The 14,968-nt window shown below is 44.1% G+C and overlaps 1 protein-coding gene across 2 annotated transcripts in view; it reads right to left on the bottom strand.

The window, feature by feature from the left end:
- Positions 1 to 1,233: 1,233 nt before the first annotated feature.
- The window catches only part of WFS1 (wolframin ER transmembrane glycoprotein), a 60,889-nt gene continuing 47,154 nt past the window's right edge, over positions 1,234 to 14,968 (bottom strand). For both annotated transcript variants that reach the window (XM_043971950.1, XM_043971949.1), the window contains exons 6-8: positions 14,202 to 14,282; positions 6,321 to 6,466; positions 1,234 to 3,835 (exon numbers count right to left, since the gene is read on the bottom strand). In XM_043971950.1, the coding sequence (XP_043827885.1) occupies positions 2,030 to 3,835; positions 6,321 to 6,466; positions 14,202 to 14,282 (2,033 nt within the window). In that variant the 3' untranslated portion in view covers positions 1,234 to 2,029. The remainder of the gene's footprint in view (positions 3,836 to 6,320; positions 6,467 to 14,201; positions 14,283 to 14,968) is intronic.

The raw sequence follows: 14,968 nt of genomic DNA, 5'->3' as shown, positions 1-14,968 counted from the left end.
AGATTAAGGAGGATCAAGAAAAGATTTCTTGCAGCAGGTGGAATTTTAGCTGGGGCTTTAGTAGAACTAGGGAAGTCAGGAGGCAGGGTTGAAGAGGGAGGGCATTCCGGGCTTGGGAATGGTCAGTGACACTGCTAGGGTATTGTGTGAGGAACAGCAAGGAGTACGGTGTCTCTGGATCTTAGAATATGTGAAGAAGGGGGCAGCCAGGTGGCACACTGGATAAAGCACCAGCCTTGGATTCAGGTGGTCATGAGTTCAAATCCAGCCTCAGACATTTGACACTAGCTGTGTGACCCTGGGTAAGTCACTTAACTCTCATTGCCCTGCCCAAAGAAAAGAAAAAAGAAAAAAAAAAAAGAGAATATGTGAAGAAGAGTAGGGTGCAAGGAAATCGGAAGGTGACAGCTTATGCAGGACTTTAAAAGTCAAACAGATTTTATACTTGGCCCTGGAGGTAACTGGGAATCACTGGAGCTTACTGAGTAAGGGTAGTAATATGAGGGCTTTGGACTGGATACTAAGATCCTTTTCAACTTGTAAATCATATGAGGAAACACCCATGTTTTCTGCTGTAGTGAATATACGATATTTAGATACAATGAGGAATCTAAAAAAAATATAGTTATATACAATCTACATGCATACAAACCACAGTGTGCATGTATATCCTTCCCATTTTTTGTGGCCTGAAGTGACCCTGGGCTTTTGAAGGTCTTGTGATCAGAACTCAAGCACAGATGGGTTAAGATGAAAAAAGGTTTGAATATGGGCCCAGGAACTAGCTGCATGGCTGTTGTTTGGGGACAAAGCTAAGTTTGTTGTTGTTCAGTCATTTTCAGTCATGTCTGACTCTTCATGAGCCCATTTGGCGTTTTCTTGGTGAAAATCTCAAAGTGGTTTGCCATTTCCTTCTCCTTCGTATCTAATAGGAGTGTATATTGTCCATATCTGTATATGTGTATGTTGTTGCTCCCCCTATTGGGATGTAAACTCCCAGAGGGCAGGGGTCGTTTTTCCCTTTTTTTGTACCACCAGCACCTAAAAAATGCTTAATGCTTGGTTCGGGTACCTTCCAACCTGGTGCTCATTTTTCCAAGAACAAAAAGGTTTATGGACAAAACTACTTAAGTTGTTTATATTCAAAATCAAGGGTCCTAATTTCTGGTGAAAATGGTTTCTATTCTTTGTGCTCGTGTGTCGCAATAAAGTTTTCCAATTGCACCAACCAAGGATGTGACCACAAATATTTTTATTTTAGCCTCTTCCGGCCCCTGCTTTTTCTGCTATACAGATTAAAGTTCACCAAACTTTAATGAATACTTGGGGCTGAGCGCCCAGCGCCGAGGTGTATTTCACAAATCAATAAGGATTAGACTTGGCACATTCCCACACACAATAGTCACTTTATACAGGGCTCTGAAACCATTCACTGTATGTACACTAAAATCTGGCATGGAATCTATTCTCAACCACAGTTGTGTCCCACTGTAACTGAAAACTCTGGCCTGTGGAATAAACCCAGAGATCAATTCAAAACCCACCCAAGTTCAGTCCATTCTATATGTCACCACAAATAATACAATTAGAACTAGTGTTGTCAACTGAATAAATACAACATAATTTTCTTTGCATACCAGATACTTTCTGCTCATATTTTTAAAACAACAATAACAATAAATCCAAAGGTATATAACAGGGGAGGGGTGTTACCTATAAAGTGCTTTTAATATCAAGCGTTTTTTTTTTTTTTAAATTCCAATGTCATACATAAGCCACAGCAAACTTTGGGCTTTAGAGAAGTCTGTGTGCATGCAATTTCCAATGATAAATCTGCATTCGTAAACAGAAAAAAGTTAAATTTTTTTTTTTTTTTGCCAAGTGCAGAATCAACACACATTGAATGAACACACGCTTCTTCAATATAATGTTACAGCCAGCCTGGTGAAGAAGCCAAGCTTAAGGTAACAGGAGCGGTGCTTTCTACTTATACTCAATGGCACCATCCATTGGGTAGGCTGTGAGCCTGTCAAGCTGCTGATAAGAAGGGGGAGAAGAAAAAATCAAAGGCAAACTTAATGGCGCCATGTACAGTGCTTCTCCAGTCATGCTCGATCTTCACATGCCGCTTCGCGGGGGCAAGTTGGGCCATGCAGTTGAGACAGCTGATAGCCTTCAGTTCAAAGACTGGCCACTTGCTACCTAGTCGACCTTCTAGGATGGTGCTAAACTCAATGACGCTGCCCTGTCTCAGGTTGAGCAAGATGTTTTTGAACTCGCTGCTGGCCCTCAGTACAATATCTTTGGTAATATCGTCCTCCTCAAAGGTCTTGTTTCCCGTGTTGCTGTAGGGCATGCCCACTGTTATTTCAAATTTGTACCGATCAAACTTCTTAATGTGGCACTCGTGCTTGGCAAGATATTTGAGCCGACAGAGCTCTTCCTCTGCTGTGCTGATGTTTCCAGGGAGGCAGGTGGGGTAGGCCTCACCATACAAGCACCTCATCCAGTCTCCGATGAAGAACGGGAGCATGTTTATGGCAGACTCAGCGCTGTTATCGATATCGGTAACCCTGACGTATTTGAACCGCCCCGTCCACGTGACCCTGTGTCCTTCCAGGTGGCTGCACAAGATCTGTGTGCGTGCCATGTTGGTCTCCTTCCAGGCCCGGGGCCCACACAGGAAGCCATACTGCTGCCAGGTCAGAGTGGAGTTGTAGACCTTCATTCCTTCTGATCGGTAGACGTAGAACCAACAGAAGAGCACGATGGCGGTGATCCACACAAGGATGAGCTTGACGATGGAGCTCTTGGTTAAGGACTTCACCATCTCGACCACGGAGAAATTGGCTTTTGTCCACCAGCGCAAGAGCAGGGGGATGCTGCACAGCACCATGGTCACCACGATTTTGGTGAGCTCCAAGGAGACAAACCATTTAGAGAACTGGACGATACACATCAAGGCAATGCCAACAATCAGAATTGGGAGGGCAAAGAGGAAGAGAAAATAGCCAATGGATGCTCGGATAAGACCTAGACCGGAGGACTCGAGAAGAATGACAACAGAGAGCTCGCACCACATGAAACACACCAAGTAAGGGACCAAGTAGCAATAAGTGCCTTTGAAATTCCTCAGCTGAGCCATCCTAAAGAAGAGGTAAAAGAGATACGCAAATAGGAAACACGGGACACTCACATTCAGTATGATAAAGTGGCCGATGGGCACAGTAAAAAACGTTTCACCAAGGAGTTTCAGGTACTGCGAATCGACAGGTAAAATCGGCAACAAGGAGAGCACGCCGGCGGCGACCTCAACCACCAATGCTCTCCTGGTGTATGGCTCGGCCGAAGTACTCAAACTCATGTAACTCGTCACAGTGAAGAAAATGGAGATGACAGCCAGCTCTGAGCAAGGGATCCACTCTTTGCTGGCTATGGGGAAAGAGAAGATGACAAAGAACACAGACAACAGGAAGTGGACATAGGGCTCTAAGTGGTTCCAGCCAAAGTTCACCTCGGCTTGCTCGACATCTAAGTTGGGCTCAAAGCGCAGCAGTAAGTCAGTGAGGGTCCGGAAGTTTTCCCAGGCCTTACTATCTTGAAAAACCTTCAAGGTACAGATCACCATGGAAATGAAAGACAGGTAGAAGATGACTAATGGGATGAAGAATGCAAAAAAGTCAATTGTCAGGTTGCTGATGACAAAGAAAAAGATGAGGGCATTGATGTGATGGGTTGGGATGATGGTGGAGAGCCAGTGCATGCCTGCCTTAGAAGCCATGTCGATCAGATACTCTTTGATTTCCATGATGGCATGAAGTGGGTATTTCACAACCTAGGAAGGAAGAAAATGAAATTTTTAGAGGGTGTGTGTGTGTGTGTGGGGGGGCAACCAATGTTTGAGATGCGAAGTATGTCATAAAGGCCACTTCGTTGCATTCCACCTCTAAAACCATAACACTTTCAGACATTTAAATGGAAAGACCGGGGCAGCTAGGTGGTGCAATGGATAGAGCACTGGCCCTGGAGTCAGGAGGACCCGAGTTCAAATCCGGCCTCAGACCCTTGCACTTACTAGCTGTGTGACCCTGGGCAAGTCACTTGACCCCAATTGCCTCACCAAAAAAAGAAAAAAGAAAGGAAAGAAAGAATATAAATGGAAAGACCCACTCAACTGTTCTGGACTTTGCTGGTACTTCCAGTTTTCTAGAAAGTCAAACCCTATTTCTAGGACACGTCTGGGCACAGATTCCTCTGGGCCTTACCAGCTGCTCTGCTTTTACACCCTCTAGGTCTCCAGGCATTCCCATCTGATCTGCTGATGCATCTTAAGGACACCTGAGTCTCAACTTCAATCTGCCACCAATTCCCTAGTATTTCTGGAGCTTTCTATGTATCCTGAATCAGAAACCTTTCAAATGTTTTTTCTCCCTCTATTAGAATGAGAGTTCCTTTAGAGGAGGACCTTTCTCCTGTCTCTGTCTTTCCTTCTTTCTCCTTCCCCAGCATTTAGTTCAGCGTTTGGCATATAAAAAGCACTTAAAATCTTTGTGATTAAAACACCAGAAGCCAGTAAACAGTCAAAAACCTTCCCGAGAGGCAAAATATGAGCCTGTGATGGTAGAATGGACAAATGAATTCCTTTAAGAGACCCTAGGTGAGGAGCAAATTCTAAACTTATATGGAAGGTGTTCGGGGGAGAGAGAAGCAGTGAGGTATTACAGTGGACAGCGTGGTCAACTTGGAGTTAGGAACACTTGAATTGAGAGCCTGCCTCAGCTGCTACCCATGTGAACCTTGACAACTTGTGTCTGCCTACCTTGGTTTCCTCATCTACAAAATGGGAATAATTAAAGTACCTCTATCTCAGGGTTTCTTTGAGGATAAAATGAGATAATCCGTGTAAATTGCTTTGCAGATTTTAAAGTGCCAAATGAATGCTAACTATTATTATTGTTGTTTCTGTTTGTGAGGAGAAGTGGCAAGATGACGTACCACTGCCTTAGAGAAGATCAAGGGATAAAGAAGCTAGATGGGATACACGACATAAGCTCTAGTGATCTGACCTAACCAGGAGTATAGTTAGTACAAGGACTGTAATACCAGTAACTAATGCATGGGGCTTGAAGGCTTGTAGGGCATATAATACATGGCCTCATTCCCTCCCTCCAAGCCTATAAAATGGGTGAGTTAATACGAATGATGGTCCCCATTTTACTGAGGAGGTCCGAGCTCCTAGGGGCTGAGTGACTTGTATGGGTATTAAGTTACAGAGCTGGCATCTGAACCCAGTAGTCTTCTGATAGCCAAGTTCAGCATTGTGCCCACAGTGTGTGCGCAGGGATAGCGCTGTGCTTGTGCCAGGGCACCATAGGCATCCAAGATGGATGAGGCAGAGGTATGGGGGGAATGAGTGACCCGAATGGCAGCCTGGGAACCCACGGTCTGGGGATCAAGATTAGAGCACTCTGTCTCAAGCTAGAGCTCAGAGATTAGCAAGGTTTAGACAAGACTAAGAAGACTCCCTAGGTCCAAGGGGCAGAGTCAGCTCGGCTTAGTTCCACGAAGAACCTGAGTCCGTGGCAAATGGAGGACTAAGCGTGGCTTGTATCTGAGCACATTATTCCTTTATGTGCCTGTCGCACACCACGTTCCCTTTCTCAATCGACCCTGGGGGCTCATTGTGCCTCTAGGATAAAAGCCAGTGTCCCAGCCTTAAGTTTTAATAATTCCAAACTTCTCAATGCCCTTTTGGAATGCCCTGCATAAATGAGCATTTGGAGCTTTTAAAGCCCTTTACAACTTAGCCCCAATCTATCTTTCCGGCCTCATCATTCATTACTCTCCTTTCTATATTAGCCTCGGGGGAGCTTCTAAGTCTTCGCGTCCACCTGGGATGATAGCACAGTATGGTGGGGAGAGTATCAGGAAGACCTGTATTCAAATCCTGCTTGTATGCGAACACGGTCAATTCAATTCACCCCACTAAGTCTCAGTTTTCTCTTCTTCCAAATGGGAATGATATCCATAGCACTTCTCCTGAATGGCCATGTAGCTCCAATGAGATAATGTATGCAGAGTGCTTTGCCAATTGTAAAGTTCTGTATCCAGGTCCATCATCATCATCATTATTATTATCATTACTATTGGCTGAATTCTCAATACAAATGCACCCTGCTTCCTCTTGGTTGTTTTGATTGGGATCACAGTTCTAGGTCCTCAGTGAGGTCACCTCCTCCACCCCACCTTCATTTTACAAAAAAGGAACATCGTTATGTCCACTATCTCCTTGCAAGGAGGGGGCCCAAGTTCTCACTGACCTTCAGGCGCAAGGGGAGGTCTTCTGGACTCTTCCCTGCAAGCTCATCGTCATCGTCGTCCTGCAGAAAAAGGCTGCTGGGGATGATGCCCTTGGCATACTTCTTGGTTATTTCGACAAAGTCATCCAGGGCAACGTAGTTCTTAGCTAGGTTATGAGAGAAGACCACAGAAGCAAGTTTACAAAGGGCCCTCTCTACAGAGGCAGTGGGCAAGCCAGCCCTAAAACAGAAAGGGAACACTGAAAATTTAAAAAGAGGCCCCTGCCCTTCTCACAGGCCCTGGTCTGTACCTCTCTACAGGGAGCACTTAGGAGAGCTTCCATAGGATGACTTCTGTCCATGCTGATCTTCCCTACCAGCCTGGGAGCTCTATGTAGGCTGGGACTGGGTTCTCCCTAAACTTTGTGTCTCCCCTAGAGCTTAGAACACAGCTCTGGGAACCATAGAACACTTGAATGAAGTATGATATCATGGAAGGAGTCAAACATTTATTAAACATTTACTAGGTGCCAAGCACTGGTGATACAAATACAAGGAGAGACGAAGTCTTCTAGCCTCAAGGAGATTACTTGTTTTTTCCTTTTCTTTTTTTTTTTTTCAGGGCAATGAGGGTTAAGTGACTTGCCCAGGGTCACACAACTAGTCAGTGTATGAGGTCAAATTTGAACTCCTGACTCCAGGGTCGGTGCTCTATCCACTGCACCACCTGGCTGCCCCAAAGGGGACTTCTAGTGTGTTTCCAGGATTAAAAGGTTTCTGGAGCATTGTAGACAACATCTGGGGAGGGAAATGGAGACCACTGGACCTGGAGTCAGGGAGACCTGCCCTCACATCCTGCCTCCAACACTTACTAGCTGTGAGACAGCTTCCTATGCTGTAAGAGAAAGATAATGATCCCCTCCAGTACCAATCACAGAGGGCTGTTGGGGGATCAGATGAGATAATGGATGTGAAGAACTTATCTCTGTGTCAGTTATCATCACTCTAATAAATGCTGGCGGGAACATAAACTTTGAAAGGGGCTGGGAAAAGCACACAGGGAAGAGTGGGAGGCTAGAGTTTTATGAGAAGAGATGGGAAAGAGAAAATGATACATGGGAAGGTGAAATGGAGAGTTACTAATGACTGCCTCCGGGCCATGTGGTGGTGGTGGTGGTGGTGGGCGTTGCTTTGAGATCCTGCTCCTGTCTCATCAGCCCCAGGTACCACTGCTAAATCTATTCCCTTACAAAATGCAATGACGTCAAGGGAAAGAATGCTATGACCATGAATGTAAACAACTTGTACGTCAATCAGTCCAGCCATTTTGTCTACCTGTAGGTATACAAATGATTGGGTAGAGCAGTGGAGAGTGCCAGACCTAGAGTCAGGAGGACCTGAGTTCAAATCCAGCGTCAGGCACTTGCTAGCTGGGTGACCACAGGCAAGTCACTTCTCCCTGTTTGCCTCAGTTTCCTCATCTGTACAAATGAACTAGAGAAGGAAATGGCAAACCACTCCAGTATCTTTGCCAAGAAAACCCCAAGTGGGGTCATGAAGAGTCAGACACGACTGAAATGACTAAATAACAAACAACAACATACAAATGATTCACTTCCCTTTAAAAGGAGACCTTTTGGGCTAATGACTTGTCACTCTATGAAGACTCATCTCCTTAGAACCTGAACAACTACAATAACCTTGGAGGTTGATGCCTACCCTGCCTCAGTACTCCTCCACTTCATCCATCTCTCACTCAGTTGGCAGTGACCTTCCTAAAGATCTTCCATGATCTGACTTCCCTCTGCAATAAACTTCAGTGGCTCCCTATTACCTGTTTGGTAAAAAAATCCCGTTTGGCTCTTAAAGACCTTCACAACCTGACCCCTTCCTACATTTCCAGCCTTCTTACACATTTAAATTTAAAACTGATAGTCAAAATATATTCTCTAGCTTCTATTCTTCCTAGATTTCTTTTTCAATTTTTTGAAGACAAATTTTCCCACATTCCCCTGTATTTTTTTTAAAGAGCGTACCAATGCCTGCTTACAGGAATATGTTTAATGTTGGCTTCTTACTGTCTTTGCTCGTGGCAATGCATCTGCCAACTCTGCCTTTGTAACTGTACTCTACACCTGGAGCGCCTGCCCTCCTCACCTCTGCCTAATGGTTTCCTGCAAGACTGAATTAAAATCTTACCTTCTGCCAGAGGTCTTCCCCAATCCTTCTGCCCATTCTACCTTCCCTCTGAGATTCCTCTCATTTACACTGTCTGTACTCAAGTGTTTGACCGTTATCTCCCCTGTTAGACTGTATGCTTCTCAAAGGCAATGATTGTGCCTCACTTTGTATACCCAACACTTGGCACACTGTCTGGCACCTACAGCAAGCGCTGTCAAAGGAAAGGGGGTAGAAGGAGGTGAAGGTGGAAAGGGCGGAGCCAGAGAGCATGTAACATTCCCTTGGTACTTACTATATACTACCAACACATAGGAGCACATGCATATGCGTATACACATATATACAGATGTACACGATATGTACATAGGTACCCACGTAATACACCCACATATACATGTGTGTATACCCATAGCTATAGTTATAAAACTATAAATCCATGTCTGTCTAGTATACTCACACAAATCTGTCTTTTGTTTGTTGTTTAGTTGTTTTTCAGTTGTGTCCGACGCTTGTGAGCCCATTTGCGGTTTTCTTGCTAGATCCTGGAGTGATCTGTCACTTCCTTCTCTAGCTCATTTCACAGATGAAGAAACTGAGGCAAACTGAGGTTACGTGACTTGCCCTGGGTCACACAGTTAGTAAGTATCTGAGGCTGGATGTGAACTCAGATCTTCCTGACTCTAGGCCTAGCACTCTATTCACCAATCCACTCAGCACTCTCTCTCCCACATTTGCTCTCCCTTGCTGACCCATAAGCTTGTATCCCCTTCGGCATCTAGTAGTGAGCCCTGCACTTAGTAAGGAAAGCATGTTGGTGAGGATGATGAAGTCAAACAAGACTTTGAAAGCACTCTGAAAAGCAGCCAGCCCTGCGTGTGCATGGGGCGCTATTTTATCTAAATAATCAGTTCCCAGGGTTGCCAGGAACCTTAGAGATCGTCATAGTGACACCAACATCCTCATTAAGCCACGAAGTGAACCGAGGACTAGGGAACGACGATAACAATTGATGACAACAACAGCGAGCATTTCTATAATGCTTTAAGATTTGCAGAACACTTCACAAAGAGCATTTCATTTGATCCTCACAACAGCCCTGAGAGGGAGGGGCAATTATGACCCGTATTTTACTGATGAAGAAGCTGAGGCAGACAGAGGTGAAGTGGCTTGCTCAGAAGTCACATAGGGGGCAGCTAGATGGCGCAGTGGATGGAGCACCGGCCCTGGAGTCAGGAGCACCTGAGTTCAAATCTGGCCTCAGACACTTCACACTTACTAGCTGTGTGACCCTGGGCAAGTCACTTAACCCCAATTGCCTCACTAAATTAAAAAATTAAAAATTAGAAGTCACATAGCTAGTGTCTGAGGCCAGATTTGCACTTCCTGACTCCAAGCATAGTCAGTTCTCTAACCACTGTGCCACGTAGTGCTCTAAAGAGCAAGAAGGGAAGTGACTTGTCCAGGGTCACACAGCTAGTATGCAGTAGATCCAGAAAAGAGCTGCCCATAAGACTCCATCAACAAAGCACCAATCATATCTAGTTTGGAAGCCAAAGCTGAATGGAGTGGGAGGACTTATTTCCAGCAATATCCATTGTCTCTCTCCAATTCTCTTGTCAGGAAGTTAATAAGCTCCTATTCTAAGTGACTTACAGAAAATTTTCTCTTCTGAATGCCATTAGGAACCTGACACCAAAAAGTTTTTTAACTTAAAATTGATATTAAACATATTCTCTAGCTTCTATTCTTCCTAGCTTTTCTTTTCAATTTTTTGATGACAAATTCCCCAACATCTCTATTTTTTTTAAAGGGTGCACCAATGCCTGCCCACAGGAATGTGTCAATTCATTGATTCATATTCTGTTACTTTAGCTGTTACTTAAACATGTACAGAAAATTCTTGACCAAATTCCTTCACGGTCCCTCTAAGAAGCTGGGCTCCAGGAACCAAGGCCAAACTATGATGACCTTCTTGAGAAAAGGTGTTTTGGGTGTGAGGGGCTGACAGAGCAGGAAAAAGGTGGCAAGGGAGGCACTGGCCACCAAGCCCTGCCCCCCAAGCTCTGGTGAGGGAGCACATAGGAGACCTTTAGGGAAAACAGTGCACTTTGTAGAGAATGCCAGAGCTGGAACAGACTAGGGCTGTCTCCTAGCTGTCAGAGGGGTTTTTTCTCCCAATCATAACTGACTCTCTTCTTACAGTGCTTGCAGCCTTATCCCATGGAATTCCCATTTCTCCCCTGGCTAAACTTGCCCTCTGGAAAGAATAAAGTAGCAGAGTATTAGTATACATGAATTTAATTAATCACTACTAATATGAATTAATCAGAATAAATGAATCATACTAGTTAATAACCACATTAATCAGACTAATTAATCATGAGTATAAACTTTAGCATTTTTTTGCTGAATTAAAATCAATGTGTCTCCCTTTCTAGTGTTTTTTGAATGTGTAAGAGGGGCATAATGGTATCACACCATTGTACGCTTCACAGGGATGTTGTTAAGATCACATCACAGGACTGATTATAGATTCAGAGTTGGAAGAGGCCTTCAAGGTCAGTTAGTCCAATCCCCTCATCTTTAATTTTATTTTAAAATTTATTTTAGTGAGGCAATTGGGGTTAAGTGACTTGCCCAGTGTCACACAGCTAATAAGTGTCAAGTGTCTGAGGCCGGATTTGAACTCAGGTACTCCTGACTCCAGGGCCGGTGCTCTATCCACTGCGCCACCTAGCTGCCCAAAGGTTTGTGTTTTTTTTTTTTGTTTGTTTGGTTTTTTTTTTGCGGGGTAATGAGGGTTAAGTGACTTGCTCAGGGTCACACAGCTAGTGTCAAGCGTCTGAGGCTGGATTTGAACTCAGGTCCTTCTGAATCCAAGGCCAGTGCTTTATCCACTGTGCCACCTGGCTATCTTCTCCCCTCATCTTTTAAATGAAGAAACTGAAGCATAGAGCAATTACACATCTTGCTTAAGATAACATGGCTAGCAAGTCTCAGAGGCATGATTTGAACCCTGGGTCTTCCAGACTCTGAGTCCGACACTGTATGAGTCAGGAGATGGAGCAACAGACCAGGAGTTGGGAAGACCTGAGTTCAAAGTCAGTCTCAGACACTTGCTATGTGACTTTGGGCAAACTTCTGCCAGACTCAGTTTCCTCATCTGTAAAATAGGAATAATGACAGGGTTGTTGTAAGGATCAAATAAGATAATACTTGTAAAGTACTCCTCAAACCTTTAAGTGCTCTATACATGCTATCATCAATCCTCCTCCTCTTCCTCATTGGTATTACACTATGATGTCTCAGGAAAGTTGTTTGTAAATATTGAGGTGCCTTGTAAAATTCAAACTGTTGTCATTATTTCATGTATCTCACTTCCTTGGTACCACTTCAGAAGAGCGGAGGTAGGAAAAAGATAGGCAGGTGACCTTGTAATTATTTACACGGGCATTTAAGAGATGCCAAAGGAGCAAGGCTCCTCATGGTGCTCGTAGTGACAAAGAACTTTCATGTCTAAGTCAAGTGGACAAGTATTTATTAAGTGCTTCCTGTATACCAGGCACTGTGCCAATGATCTCTTGTGAACCATACCTCTCTTTCCAGCAAGTCTCGTACTTCTGATTTACAGAGATAATGAAAGAAGACGACTATGGATTTTTTTCACAAAAATAATGCCTGATCTTACTTCTCTAGTGCTTTAAGAGTTAGAAGAACTTTCCTCATAACAACCTGGTGAGGTGGGTAGTACAGTTATTCCCATTTTATAGAAAGAGAAAATTAAAGGCCACAGAGATGAGGCAATGCACCCAGGGGCAGACAGCGAGTAAATGTTAGAAACAGAACTCCAACCCAAGGATCCTGACTCCAAGTTTAGTATTTCATGTCCACAGAGGACAGAAAATCTAATGTTTGCTTAAACTGTATCAAGAGAAGCACAGGATTTGGAATAAAAGGAGACCTCTCTTCTGGCCTGCTTAGACCAACCTGCTCAGTTCTTTTTTTTTTTTTTTGGTGAGGCAATTGGGGTTAAGTGACTTGCCCAGGGTCACACAGCTAGTGTCAAGCTTCTGAGGCCAGATTTGAACTCAGGTCCTCCTGACTCCAGGGCCATTGCTCTATCCATTGTGCCACCTAGCTGCCCCTTATTATGCTCAGTTCTAGGAAGACAAGCTGCACCCTTTCCCCTCCCCCAACCCTGACCAATTACATCCTTGGTTATTTGGCCAGGTCCTCAGACTGAACATTACGTAGGAAGATGGAAGCACTGGTGATACCACGCAGTATGAGGATCTGGGTCAAATAACCAAGAAACAACTGGTCAGGAAGAATCTTAGGATGGACATGCCACCTCCAAATTTTTGAGGGACTGTTACATGAAAGAGAGCTTTCACTTACCCTGTTTTTCCCTAGAGAGAAGAATAAGGAACACTGTGTAGAAATCAGGATGGATGGGTAAAACTTGAGAGAAAAACGTCCTGAGCTGAGTTCATCAGCAGGGGAATATGAGCTGATTTGAGAGTCAATGGCTTCCTCTCAATGGAGGTTTTCAAGGAGTTAGGGTTTTTCAGCTATGCTATAGAGAGTATGACTTGATCAGGTGTTGGCTGGATTACATGGTGCCAGGGGTTCCTTTCCATTTATTGTTGGTCTTTCTTCTCGAAGATGACCAATGACATCACAAGAGTGATATCTTGATTTGCTCATGAACTAGACTTGAGTGAGGCAGAGATGTACAAAGTCATCAGCCTCACTTCTCAAAACCGTACTCGCAGTCAGGATAGTTGGGGTGGAATTCTGCTTCTAACATTTACTAGCTATGTGTCCCTGGGTGGTTAAGCTCATCTCTCTGGCCCTTAATTTCTTTTTCTATAACATGGGAATAACTGTTTATTTACCTCAGTAGGTTGTTAGGAGAAAAAGTACTAACTCTAGCTGCTAGAGAAGTATGATCAGTTATTATTATTATTATTATCTTTTTAGTGAGGCAATTGGGGTTAAGTGACTTGCCCAGGGTCACACAGCTAGTAAGTGTCAAGTGTCTGAGGTCGGATTTGAACTCAGGTCCTCCTGAATCCAGTGCCGGTGCTCTATCCACTGCGCCAGCTAGCTGCCCATCAGTTATTATTTTTATGAAAAATCCATAGTAACCTGAGATTGTGACCTTTTTACTAGACAAGGCTCTCACTCATGACACAATTTTTCTTTTAAAAGGACTTGAAGGTGTTTATATTTCCAAAGGGCTTTGTATTCTTTGAATAACTCTCTTTAAAGGGGGACATAATGTGAAAATCATTCATCGGCTTCAGTCAGAGTTAGAAGAGTTACATATGAACTGGAAAAGAGCTTGGAACATGGAATGTCAGAGCTGGAAGGGGTCTTTGCATTTAGCTCTTCTCAAAGGACCCAGATAATACAACCAAGATGGATCATTCCAAACAGACAAAATACAAATACAAAAAAAAAAAAGTACAAAAAATACAAAATCCTTCATTCATCTCTGGAAATAATTAGAACAGAAGAAATGGCAAGGCCTTCCTTACAGAAAAGGAGATAACAGTGCAGTGAGGGGACCAGGCCCCTGGTGAATCTGACCACAGCCAGGAGAAGTTGGGTGGCGGGGGGGGGGGGGGGGGGGGGGGGGGGGGGGCGGCGGGCGGGTTGTGCAGAATAAAAGGTGCTTAAATTAAAAGCGAGAGAGCAAATAAGAAGTTTGCTTACATTCACTGCTGACTAAACGCTCCAGCATTCTTCTCTGTTTCTGGATCGATTTTGGAATGGGGCCAGGCTGCTTTGCACCATCTGTATGACAACGAGTTTATCAAAAATCAAAGTCAGTCATCCAGTGAACAAACATCTGAGAGATAAGGTCGACAAGCAGTTCCAAGAAACAAAAATACCAGGAACTTGCCTCAGATTCCCCACCTCCACTTACCATAAAAATTCCCATTGTTCAAGGCCCAGCTAAACTCCTCACCTCCTCCATGAAGACTTCCCTGACTACCCACTTTGATTTTGATTCCTTGTGGGGAAAGCTTTGGCATTCTCCTCTGAACACGAGGATAATCCTACCTACTTCAAAGTGAGGGCCAAATGAGATGATAGGAGGGAAGGTGCTCTGTAGCTATACAGTATTAGACAAATGTAATGTGATGAGATTATTAATAATAGCATATCAGATTAATACTCCGTATTTAGGGGGTAGCTAGGTGGCGCAGTGGATAAAGCACCGGCCCTGGATTCAGGAGGACCTGAGTTCAAATCCGGCCTCAGACACTTGACGCTTACTAACTGTGTGACCCTGGGCAAGTCACTTAACCTTCACTGCCCTGCAAAAACAAAACCAAAAAAACTTCTTGTTTAAACTTTCACTGGAGAACACTGCACATGTATTCTATGCAGTCTGTTGCAGAAAGGATTCATCTATCAGGTATACCTAGGCTTAAAAGAACTCTAGGATCCCTCCCAGCCAGCACTGATATTCTAAG

The sequence above is a fragment of the Dromiciops gliroides genome, chromosome 6 (assembly GCF_019393635.1).
Source record: "Dromiciops gliroides isolate mDroGli1 chromosome 6, mDroGli1.pri, whole genome shotgun sequence".
Classification (NCBI taxonomy): domain Eukaryota; kingdom Metazoa; phylum Chordata; class Mammalia; order Microbiotheria; family Microbiotheriidae; genus Dromiciops; species Dromiciops gliroides.
This window is presented reverse-complemented; position numbering and strand designations above follow the sequence as displayed.